This window comes from Bufo bufo, chromosome 1 (assembly GCF_905171765.1).
Source record: "Bufo bufo chromosome 1, aBufBuf1.1, whole genome shotgun sequence".
In the NCBI taxonomy this organism is placed as follows: Eukaryota; Metazoa; Chordata; class Amphibia; order Anura; family Bufonidae; genus Bufo; species Bufo bufo.
In genome coordinates this window covers 171,688,912-171,701,225 of record NC_053389.1, presented here as the reverse complement: position 1 = coordinate 171,701,225, position 12,314 = coordinate 171,688,912, and the positions used below count along the sequence as shown (strand labels likewise).

The window sequence follows — 12,314 nt, the reverse complement described above, 5'->3', positions numbered from 1 at the left end:
ATTTCTGCAACAAAATCTGGCACGTGTGAAGGCTCCTAATTGTCGTCTAATCTTGACTACCTGATGGTCTCGATGTCTCCAGCTGAGGTAAACAAGGATGGAATGGGCAGTACACGCAACCATTCATTTCAATGGGTCCGTAAACTGCATTCAGTTTCCATATTTCTGTTCCGCAAAAAAATAGAACATGTCCTATTCTTGTCCGCATTATGGACAAGGATACTAGTGTTCTATTAGTGGCCAGCTTTTCCGTTCCGCAAAATACGGAATGCACACAGATGTCATCCGTAATTTTTCCGGATCCGTTTTTGCGGACCGCAAAATACATACATTTGTGTGCAAGAGGCCTTAGGGTGCATTCACATGACCGTAAGTGTTTTGCAGTCCGCAAATTGCGGATCCGCAAAACACGGATACCGGCCGTGTGCGTTCCGCAATTTGCGGACCGCACATGGCCAGCGCTATATAGAGAATGCCTAAGCTTGTCCGCGGTTGCGGACAAGAATAGGACAAGCAAGCTCTATCTTTTTTGCGGGGCCACGGAACATTGAAATGAATGGGTCCGCACCCGTTCCGCAAATTTGCAGAACAGATGCGGATCCATTTATACGGTCATGTGAATGCACCCTTACCCTGAGGACGGCGGCCATGTATATAGAAATAATACAGGAATGTTCTTCAGGGTGGAGTCAGAAGGTTGTATCCTATGCCAGATTTTGCCCATTTCCTCCTCAGACGATGGATGAATGTCTCCGCAAGTCCTGATCACTACACGCAGCTGCCTCTCCGGATTACCACGGTGCGTTCAGCAGAGACACGGTGGACATATCACAAATATCTCCCTGGTATTCTTTGCAGGACATTCTCACAGTATATCACACAGACTGGCAGGGCTGGCACAGAATACTCCTTTCTGTACCCAACCTTATCAATCATAGTGTCTCCCTGAGAACACAGCGCTCATGGTTTTAATTTGACACAGTGTAGAGGAGTCCTGAGCGAGGGAGTTACGTGGACAGAATGAGAATGGTGTCCCTGGAGTACAGTAATGTAACAACCTTTCTCGTTACATTAATAAAGGAAAGCGCCCATATGTAAGTCATGACCTACCTTGTATCGTTTGGTGTCATGTCTCTCCACACATGCTCCATTCAGACAGAACTTCCCATCACCGCAGCTGGTACCATCCGCCCAAGGAAAATGTCGGGTCTGGCACACCAGCTGCCCCCGGGCTCTCCCCGTGCACCACAGCTTGGTGCAGTACTGCATATAAGGACAAGGCTTGGATCCCAGACCAAAGGCGAGCTCGCACTGGCGGTTCAGGTTGTAGCTGACCCCCGGGAGCTCATCGGGCAATAATATTGGCTTTGCTGGCTCATCCAGGAGACACTCACCTAAAGAGGAGTGCAAAGAGAAAAATGTAATGGAAGCAATAAGGGCTCATACACACGAATGTATTTTTTTTCCGTTTCCGTTCGGTTTTTTTACAAGTCCGTATGCAGAACCATTCATTTCAATGGGTCAACAAAAAAAAATGAAATGACTCTGTGTGTATTCCATTTCCCTATGTCCGCATGTCCGTTCCACAAAAAAAAATAGCACATGTCCTATTCTTGTCCATTTTGCAGACAAGGACAGGCATTGTTACAATGGCTATGCAAAAAAAACGGATGCAATACGGATGACGGATGTCACACAGATGTCATCCCTTTTTTTTGTGCGGACTGCAAAATACATACCGACATGTGCATGAGCCCTAAAGGTATATTCACATATATATATATATATATATATATATATATATATATATACACACACGACTGAGGTGCTGTTAAGGGCTCATTCACACGAACGTATTTTCTTTCCATGTCCATTCCGTTATTTTTGAGAACTGTATGCGAAACCATTAATTTCAATGGGTCCGTAAAAAAAACAAAAAACTGAAGTTAGGCTACATGCACACTAACGTATTTTGTTTCAATGTCTATTCTGTTTTTTTTTTTCGGATTGGATGAGGACCCATTCATTTCAATGAGTCCGCGAAAATGCGGACAGCACACTGTATGCTGTCATCCGTATGTCTATGCCCTAGCACCGCAAAAATTATAGAGCATGTCCTATTCTTGTCCAACAAAGATAGGCATTGTTACAATGAATCCGCAAAAAAAGCGTATGCAATACGGATTCCAAAAGGACGTCATTCGTATTTTTTGAGGATCAGTGTTTTGCGCACCGCAAAATACATACAGTCATGTGAATATAGCCTTACTCCGTGTGCATTCCGTTTTCATATGTCCGTTCCGCAAAAAAATAGAACATGTCCTATTATTGTCCGCATTACAGACAAGGATAGGACTGTTCTATCAGGGGCCAGCTGTTCCGTTCCACAAAATACAGAATGCACAAGGACGCCATCCGTATTTTTTGCAGATCCGTTTTTTGTGGACCGCAAAATACATACACGGTCGTGTGCATGAGCCCTAAAACTGCATAAAAATAAAAGAGAAGAAAATGTGGGTGTTTTTGCTGTGGTTTCAAAGTGACTGCAGGTTATAACAGGTGAAACTTGAGTTTTGCCTGTAAAAAAACACAACCACACTGAAAAAAGAAAGCATGCGTTTTTTCCCCCGATGTGGTTTGGATGTAGGTTTTAACATCTCAACTGCTAGGTGTGACTATAGCCCAATACAGAACAGAGGTGATACAGAACCAGCCATGGACAGTTATCCTATGTACAGTATATGGCCTCATGCACACGACCGTTTTTTTTTTGCGGTCCGCAAAACGTATTTCCGTTGTTCCGTGACCGTTTTTTCTTCCGTGGGTCTTCCTTGATTTTTGGAGGATCCACGGACATGAAAAGTGAAAAAAAAAACTAAGTCAAGTTTGCATTGAAAATGATAGGAAAAACGGACACGGATCACGGACGCGGATGACTATCTTGTGTGCATCCATGATTTTTCACGGACCCATTGACTTGAATGGGTCCGTGAACCGTTGTCAGTGAAAAAAATAGGACAGGTCATATTTTTTTCACGGACTGCAAAAAGGATCACGGACGCGGAAGCCAAACGGTGCATTTTCCGATTTTTCCACGGACCCATTGAAAGTCAATGGGTCCGCGAAAAAAAACGGAAAACGGAACAACGGCCGCTGATGCACACAACGGTCGTGTGCATGAGGCCTTTGGCAGCACAAGGCTTTTTTTATACGGTATAAAAGGATACATGTTTTCAGGATTTGCAGTCGTGTGCTTAAGTGCTTGTTCCCTGACCATCAGCTGTGTGAATAACCCCATAGATTACCATTATTCTTAGAATGGACGTGTGACGGCTTTTAAAAAAATGGCCATCGTACATCCGTTTTTCACGGAACATAGCCTAAGTCCTCTTGCACACGAACGTTTTTCTTCCGTTTCCGTTTCTTGCGTTCCGTATACGGAACCATTCATTTCAAGCGATCTGCAAAAAAAACGTAAGGTACTCCGTATGCCTTCCGTTTCCGTATTTCCGTTTTTCCATTCCGTTCAAAGATAGAACATGTCCTATTATTGTCCGCATAAAGGACAAGGATAGATAGTACTGTTCTATTAGGGGCCGGCTGTTCCTTTCTGCAAAAAACGGAATGCCCACGGACGTCATCTGTATTTTTTGCGGATCCGTTTTTTGCGGACCGCAAAATACTGAAAAAGACATACAGTCGTGTGCAAGAGGCCTAATTCTGATAACACATTATATAATAGTATACACAGCAATCAGTTTTCTATTATCTTCATGGAGTCTGCCATTGAGAAGTGAACTATGGAAGGGATAATCTATTGATCTCATGAACCCTAAAATGAAAGAGCAAACACCCCTGTGATCTCCACAGCGTCCTCCCTATCAGCGCATAAATCCAAATCTCGTGTTAAGTTTACAAATGCAACCGGATGCCAAGAGTAAACTGTTTAAAGAGGCGTCAGAGCCGAGCCAGAGAGGGAACTAAACCGTTCAGCTGTGGAAATCATTAGGGACTGGACCCAGCTGTAAGTGGACTTCTCACTTACCAGCCAAGTTCCTCAGCTGGACAGCTGTGTGTATCCCTAAATCCAGGCTGCACAGGCCTCAGCCAAATCAGGCATTATCAGCTCGCCCTTCCCATGTCACGGCTGCGCCCTGACAATTCTGCTTGCTTCTCCATCCGGTGTGGACTGTTATAGACAATGATATATGACAGAATCTAATTGCCTCCCACACACTTATCTACAGTAATGGATGGCTGAGTAGAAGGATTTGTATGACATATGACCACTTTCTCCACATACATGCGTCTGGTGTTAATAAACGTGTAGCAGTAGGGTGTGCTAGATGACCATGGCCTGCACCACTGATGGAATCGTATATAACCACATAAGGGCTCATGCACATGACCGTATGTATTTTGCAGTCCGCAAAAAATGGATCCTCAAAATAATGCGGTTGACGTCCGTGTGCATTCCGTATTTTGCGGAACGGAACAGCCGGCCCCTAATAAAACTGTACTATACTTGTCCGTAATGCGGACAATAATAGGACATGATTTATTTTTTAGCGGAACGGAAATACGGACATGCGTAAACGCAATGCACAAGGAGTAACTTCCATATTTTTTTTAGGACCCTTTAAAATGAATGGTTCCTCATACGGTCCGCCAAAAAAAGATATGGAATGGACACGGAAAGAAAATACGTTTGTGTGCATGAGCCCTAAGTGATATTTTATGTTTGATTCTGAGGACAGTTGAGAAGATGGAGATGATGGAAGCTGAGGCAGACCATGGCTTCTTGCTCCTTCTTGAGTTAGATGACCACACTGGGTGCAGTGACATCACAAGTCCGGCTTCTGGGGCCCACAAATCTCCTCCCAGCACTGGATTACTCATGTAAGAAGAACAATATGATCCTCACCGTGTCCATTGTCCAGGAAATCTGTAATTATGGCGGCACTGCACCCAGACCATGGATTGGCCCGGTCGATCTGTATCAGTGTGGGTGACATCATGTGGTTCTCCTTAAGCTTCCCAAACACCTCCTCGCAGGCCTTGACGTTGTCATGAGGCATGTTGAACACGTGACCTATGGTAGAAAAGAAGGGAGTCAGTGAAGGAGACAGTGAAAGCTTTACAGCTACCTTATTTATGGCGCTGGAAATTTGACAAGATATTGGGCAATTGTGATTTACTCCCCTCTTCCCGAATCCTGGGGTTATTTTATTTCTTAAATTGTACAAAGATGTGTAATGCATTGGATGAGGAGGGCGGGGAGGGGTGTAAATCTCTGGAAGATAGGAGGAATTCTGTACATTATAAATAAAGCTAGGAGAGAATAAGCGACCTTTCAGCCTCTACTTCTGGGGCTTGTCAGCGCTAAGAATGGGGTACGGGGATAAGGCCGAAAACCAAGGCCAAGTACAGGCAGAATATTCCCACTACATGCAGGTGACGTCAGGTCTGAATCCACAGCTGTTAATCACTTAACCACATAAACCGGATCGGAACCAGTCACCAACAAATAGATATCCCTGGGCCTTTATCTTACCTTAAAGGGGTTGTACAGTTTTTTTTTTGGGCTTTCCTCAGATGATCGTCAGGGATCTGACATCCCACACCGCTGGTGACATCCTCTACAATGTCAATGGTGCTGGTAGCTCCGACACTGACTTCTGTCAATGGAGATACACAGATCAGCTGATCTGCAAGAGTGTCGACCCCTGCCAATCAGCTAGTGATGGCCTATCCTTAAAAAAAAGGACAACCCTTTCAAAGCAAACAAAAATACAGCCATTTCTTCAGCTATTCTTGTTTCATCCAAGTTACAGTAAGATGTGGTGTGCAATGCTGTTTGTTTCGTTGAATCCAGCCCATTATTTTAACCTTTCTGTATCTACAGATATTTGCAGGAACAACATAAGGCCCCTTTCACACGAGCGAGTTTTCCGCGCGGGTGCAATGCGTGACGTGAACACATTGCACCCGCACTGAATCCTGACCCATTCATTTCAATGTGCCTGTGTACATGAGCGTTGTTTTTCACGCATCACTTCTGCGTTGCGTGGAAATCGCAGAGTGTTCTATGTTCTGCGTTTTTCACGCAACGTTGGCCCCATAGAAGTGAATGGGGCTGCATGAAAAATACATTGCATCCGCAAACAAGTGCGGGTGTGATGCGTTTTTCACTGATGGTTGCGAAGAGATGTTGTTTGTAAACCTAAGGCCCCTTTCACACGAGCGAGTATTCCGCGCGGATGCGATGTGGGAGGTGAACGCATTGCACCCGCACTGAATACTGACCCATTCATTTCTATGGGGCTGTGCACACGAGCGGTGATTTTCACGCATCACTTTTGCGTTGCGTGAAAATCGCAGCATGCTCCTCTTTGTGCGTTTTTCACGTAACGCAGGCCCCATAGAAATGAATGGGGTTGCGTGAAAATCGCAAGCATCCGCAAGCAAGTGCGGATGCGGTGCGATTTTCACGCACGGTTGCTAGGAGACGATCGGGATGGAGACCCGAACCTTATTATTTTCCCTTATAACATCGTTATAAGGGAAAATAATAGCATTCTGAATACAGAATGCTAAGTAAAACAGGGCTGGAGGGGTTAAAAAAAAATAAAAAATCATTTAACTCACCTTAATCCACTTGCTCGCGATGCCCGGCATCTCCGTCTGACTCTTTACTGTATAGGACCTGTGGTGAGCAGGTAAAAGATCATGTGACGTACCATGTGATGACCAGAGTGACGTCATCCCAGGTCCTTAAACTATAGTTAATGCTCACCACAGGTCCTATACAGTAAAGAGTCAGACGGAGATGCCCGGCATCGCGAGCAAGTGGATTAAGGTGAGTTAAATGATTTTTTATTTTTTTTTAACCCCTCCAGCCCTGTTTTACTTAGCATTCTGTATTCAGAATGCTATTATTTTCCCTTATAACCATGTTATAGGGAAAATTACTATTTACAGAACAGCGATCCCAAGCCCGAACTTCTGAAGTTCGGGTTTGGGTACCAAACACGCGCGATTTTTCTCACGCGAGTGCAAAACGCATTAAAATGTTTTGCACTCGCGCAAAAATCGCGGGTGTTTCCGCAACCACCCGCACCTTTTTCCGCAACGCCCGTGTGAAAGAGGCCTAAAGCTTTTATCACGCGCGTGAAAAACGCATCAAAACGCATTGCACTCGTGCGGAAAAAACTGAACAACTGAATGCAATCGCAGACAAAACTTATGCTGGGTTCACACCAGAGCGTACTGAACGTACGCTTTGTATGCGCGATTGTACGGGCGTTTACAATCGCGCATACAGAGAGAAGCGAACGCCCAGTGTCTTGCGTTCCCGGAAGTCTATGTACGGGAACGCGAGACACTACGCCCCAAAGAAGCTCCTGAACTTCTTGGGGCGTCGGGCGTTTTACAGCGCGATCGTACGCGCTGTAAAACGCCCAGGTGAGAACCATGCCGATAGGGAAGCATTGGTTTCTCCTTGTTGAGCGTTTTACAGCGCATAGGAACGCGCTGTAAAACGCTCAGGTCTGAACGGGCTGTTACGGAACTTGCTTGCAAAATGGTGCAAGTTTCACTGAACGCACCCGGATCTAATCCGTCAAGCTTGTGTGAAAGGGTCCTAAGAGTAGCGCCACCTGCTGTTTCTATTAAACTGCCTCCAGGTGTCCACCGCAGCAGTTACAGTATAGCTGTCTCACTCTCTGATCACTTATTCAGCATTTCTTCTGAGAGAAGATCCTCCAGCTTCAGAAGCAGCTGGCGCACCACACTGAATACCCAAAGGGGGAAGACTGAGCATCTGCGTCCACCTTGGCACATTTATTGAGATGGACACAGAAAGGCTCTAGAATAAAAACAGCAGGTGACACTATTCTAACATTATCCCTGGGTAAGATTTTTGTTTTTAAATAAGTGTACATACAATTATTATTATTTTTGACAGTTATGGATTTAAGGGTACCTGTCAAATTGAACACGGTGACTGAGCTGGAGACATCATGTTACAGAGCAGGAGGAGCTGAGCAAATTGGTATGGTATGTAGTTTTGTGGGGGGGGGGGGGAATCAGTATAAGGTCTCATGCACACGACCATTGTGTCTTTTGCGGTCCGCAAATTGCGGATCCGAAAAACATGGATGGCGTCCGTGTGCATTCCGCAATTTGCGGAATGGCACGGACAGCCATTAATATAGCTACCTATTCTTGTCCGCGAAACGGACAAGAATAGGATAGGTTATATATTTTTTTGCGGACCACGGAACAGAGCAACGGATGCGTACAGCACACAGAGTGCTGTCCGCATCTTTTGCGGCCCCATTGAAGTGAATGGGTCTGCATCCAAGCCGCAAATACTGGCTCGGATGCGGACCAAAACAACGGTTGTGTGCATGAGGCCATACCTGTATTTCATTCATTTTCTTCTCATTTTGGGCTTTGTAGTCGGTCCTATCAGTGATTGACAGCCTTCCCTCTATGACTGTGTATGCAGAGATGGCTGTCAGTCACTGATAGGACCGCCTCCTGGACTTCAAAGCAGGAATTTAAATGTATAAATTACAATTAATACTAAATTGTTTTCCCCATAAAACTATATATCAGTTTGCTCAGCTCTATAACCTGTATATATAACAAAATCCAACATGTCTGGCAGCGACATGTCGCATTGAGACACCATTGACAAACATTAAGTGAAATGTCATGCCATACCGCTGTGTAACAGAACCCTAAAAGTCCCTGCATGTTTCGTGAAACAGGACAGTGGTCACAGCTGCCGGGCCCCATACTACCCTATGGCCACTACGACTGTGCTGTAATGAATAATAATATATTGGATGGAGAGTCCAGTGACAAAGCGAGTAGAGATTTACACAGGTCAATGAAGTGTTTATAAAGGGTAAATTCCTGCGGATCAGGAACCAAGCATTAAAATGAAGCACAATAGCTGCAGACAAAGAATCATGGAGGTGTCTCTGTATTTGTGAGGTGCTATACAGTTTCTTCACTGCGTAAAAATACCAAACTTCAGCTCTGACTGGGTGTTATTTGTTATTTTCCATGTGTTCTTTTGATTGTGTAACACAAAGCAGTATCATTCCACAGGCTCTGGATCATGGCAAGAAAGCTCCGTTCACATCACAGTCGTTTAAAGTGTGGCAAAAACCACATCGGAAAAAACATGATGTGGTTTTGTTGGGGTTTTAACAGGTGAAACAGATTTATTTAAAGGGGTTCTCTGTGAATTAAGAAAATGAAAATACTTAAATATTATTTCATTATAAATATAATCCCAAATACCTTACATTAGTTATTATGGCTCGTTTTGTCTGGGGAGCAATCATCAGGGAAAATAAAATGGCTGCTGTCCTATTAGTACACACGAAACCTGTCCTAATCCCACAGGAGGACAAGTTACTTCACAACACTGAGCTAAAGAGCTGCCTCATCCTTCTGTCAGGGATTATGATCCTGAATACAGCTACTCTTTAGCTGAATCTCTGTAGGAATGGAATTCATGAGCAGATGTGGCTAATGAGCAGCAGCACTTGTCTGCAGTCTCCATTACAACAGCCCCACATTACCAGAGTCTGTCCTGTCTGTCATCTCTGTACTTCATGTCTCCTCATGAACTCCATTCCTACACAGATTTAGCTAAATATCATATTAAACTGTATTCAGGATCATAATCCCTGACAAGCAGAGCAGAGAGGAGGATGAGGCAGCTCTTTACCTCAGTGTTGTGAAGTAACTTGTCCTCCTGTGTGATCAGGACAGGTTTTCTGTGTACTAATAGGACAGCGGCCATTTTGTTTCTCCTAATGATTACTACTAGACAAAACGAGCCATTAACTAATGTAAGGTATTTGGCAATATATTTAGGTATTTTAATTTTCTTAATTTCCGAAGAACACGTTTCACCTTTAAAAACCGCAACTACTTTGAAAACCGCATGCAAACTGCATGATTTGATGCAATTGTGATGTTTTTTTTTCCTGTGCCGCCACCTGCGGGTGAACGCAAATAAGATCCGCAAGAATTTCCATGTGGAGTTATGTGCGTTTCTACAGCATATCAGCACCAGATTAGATGAGGTTTTGCCGCAGATCTCACCTTTCCATTGAAAAAGGTTGAATCCGCAGCTAAAACCGCAAACATAATTGACTTGCAAATACGCAATGCAGGTCAATTTCCGCACGGAAACAAAGCATAAAGTGTACATGAGACTTGTCTAATCTCAAACAATTTGATGGTACTCTACTACTCTGCGGTTTCCCATAAGGGAATCCATGCGTAAAAACCATGCATATTCCGCAATGTGTGCAGGTGGCCTAAAGGTACAGTCACGTGTATGTGTGGCAGAATTCTCTGCAACCTGAATGGGGCTTGCAGAAATCCGTGTACTTGTCATCCCATTCAAATGAATGGAACTGATTTTCATTTGCGGAAAATTCTGCAAAATCCGCAGCGTGTGAAGGAATCTTAGGGCCGGACAAGATGCGAGTGCGTTGCGGGAAAATGCACATTTTTCCATGCGAGTGCAAAGCGTTTTAATGCGTTTTGCACGCGCGTGAGAAAAATCGCCATGTTTGGTACCCAAACCCGAACCCGGACTTCTTCACAGAAGTTCGGGTTTGGGTTAGGTGTTGTGTAGATTTTATTATTTTCCCTTATAACATGGTTATAAGGGAAAATAATAGAATTCTTAATACAGAATGCATAGTACAATAGGGATGGAGGGGTTAAAAAATAAAAAAATATTATTAAACTCACCTCATCCACTTGTTCGCGCAGCCCAGCTTGTCTTCTTTCTTCTTCTTTGAGGACCTGGGAGGAAAAGGACCTTTTGTGATGTCACTGCGCTCATCACATGGTCTGTCACATGGTACATCACATGGTCCATGGTGATGGACCATGTGATGAGCGCAGTGATGTAACCAAAGGTCCTTTTCCTCCCAGGTCCTCAAAGAAGAAAGAAGACAAGCCGGGCTGCGCGAACAAGTGGATGGAGTTAAGTTTAATAACTTTTTTTTATTTTTCAACCCCTCCATCCATAATTTACTTAGCTTTCTGTATTAAGAATGCTATTATTTTCCCTTATAACCATGTTATAAGGGAAAATAATAAAGATAGAGTCTCCATCCCGATCGTCTCCTAGCAACCATGCGTGAAAATCGCACCGTATCTGCACTTATTTGCGGATGCTTGCGATTTTCACGCAGCCCCATTCACTTCTATGGGGACTGCGTTGCGTGAAAAACGCACGATATAGAGCATGCTGCGATTTTCATCGCTCATGTGCACAGCCCCATAGAAATGAATGGGTCCGGATTCAGTGCGGGTGCAATGCGTTCACCTCACGCATTGCACCCACGCGGAATTCTCGCCTGCGTAAAAGGAGCCTTAGGGTACTTTCACACTAGCGTTATTCTTTTACAGCATTGAGTTCTGTCACAGGGGCTCAATACCGGAGAAGAACTGATCAGTTTTATCCCCATGCATTCTGAATGAAGAGCAATCCGGTCAGGATGCATCAGGATATCTTCAGTTCAGTCTTTTTGACTTTTCCGGACGGAGATAATACCGCAGCATGCTGCCGTTTTATCTCCGTCCAAGATTCTGGAACACTTGCCTGAATGTCGGATCCGGCATTTTTCCCATTGAAATGCATTAATGCTGCATGCTGCGGTTTGCTTTCCGTCCTGGGATGCGGAGCAAAACAGATCCGTTATGACCCACAATGCAAGTCAATGGGGACGGATCTCTAACACAATCTGACACAATAGAAAATAGATTCCCCATTCACTTTCAATGGAGTTCATGACGGATCCGTCTTGGCTGTGTTAAAGATAATACAACCGGATCCGTTCATAACGGATGCAGATGGTTGTATTATTAGTAACGGAAGCGTTTTTGCTGAACCCTGTCGGATCCAGCAAAAACACTAGCGTGAAAGTAGCCTAAGTCTTCTACGGACAAACTCCACGTGCTTCCATTAAATTCTGACTTGTATGTGGGGGCATTTATTAATGTATTGCTGTCACATCCACTTGGACTGGAGACAGGATCTATGATTTACAGTCGCAGTTTCCAGAACCCTTATGGTCCAGACTGAGATTAAACTGCTTGGACCCTTTTACAAGTTTTGGACTCAACATCTGATGTATAAACATTCGGGGAAGTGTCCTCCCAAACTGTATTATTTACTGGAAATAACATGAACCTCGCCCATGAGGGGGAAATACTGGCCAAACCACCATGTCAGCTGCTGCAGAACCTCTTATGAGAAAATAACT

General features: G+C 44.3%; 1 protein-coding gene across 1 annotated transcript in view; it reads right to left on the bottom strand.

Moving 5' to 3' along the window:
* The window catches only part of ADAMTS15 (ADAM metallopeptidase with thrombospondin type 1 motif 15), a 60,477-nt gene that overhangs the window by 13,250 nt on the left and 34,913 nt on the right, over window positions 1-12,314 (bottom strand). Inside the window, exons 3-4 of the mRNA XM_040432162.1 lie at window positions 4,925-5,092; window positions 1,111-1,394 (exon numbers count right to left, since the gene is read on the bottom strand). Of these exons, the coding sequence (XP_040288096.1) occupies window positions 1,111-1,394; window positions 4,925-5,092 (452 nt within the window). The remainder of the gene's footprint in view (window positions 1-1,110; window positions 1,395-4,924; window positions 5,093-12,314) is intronic.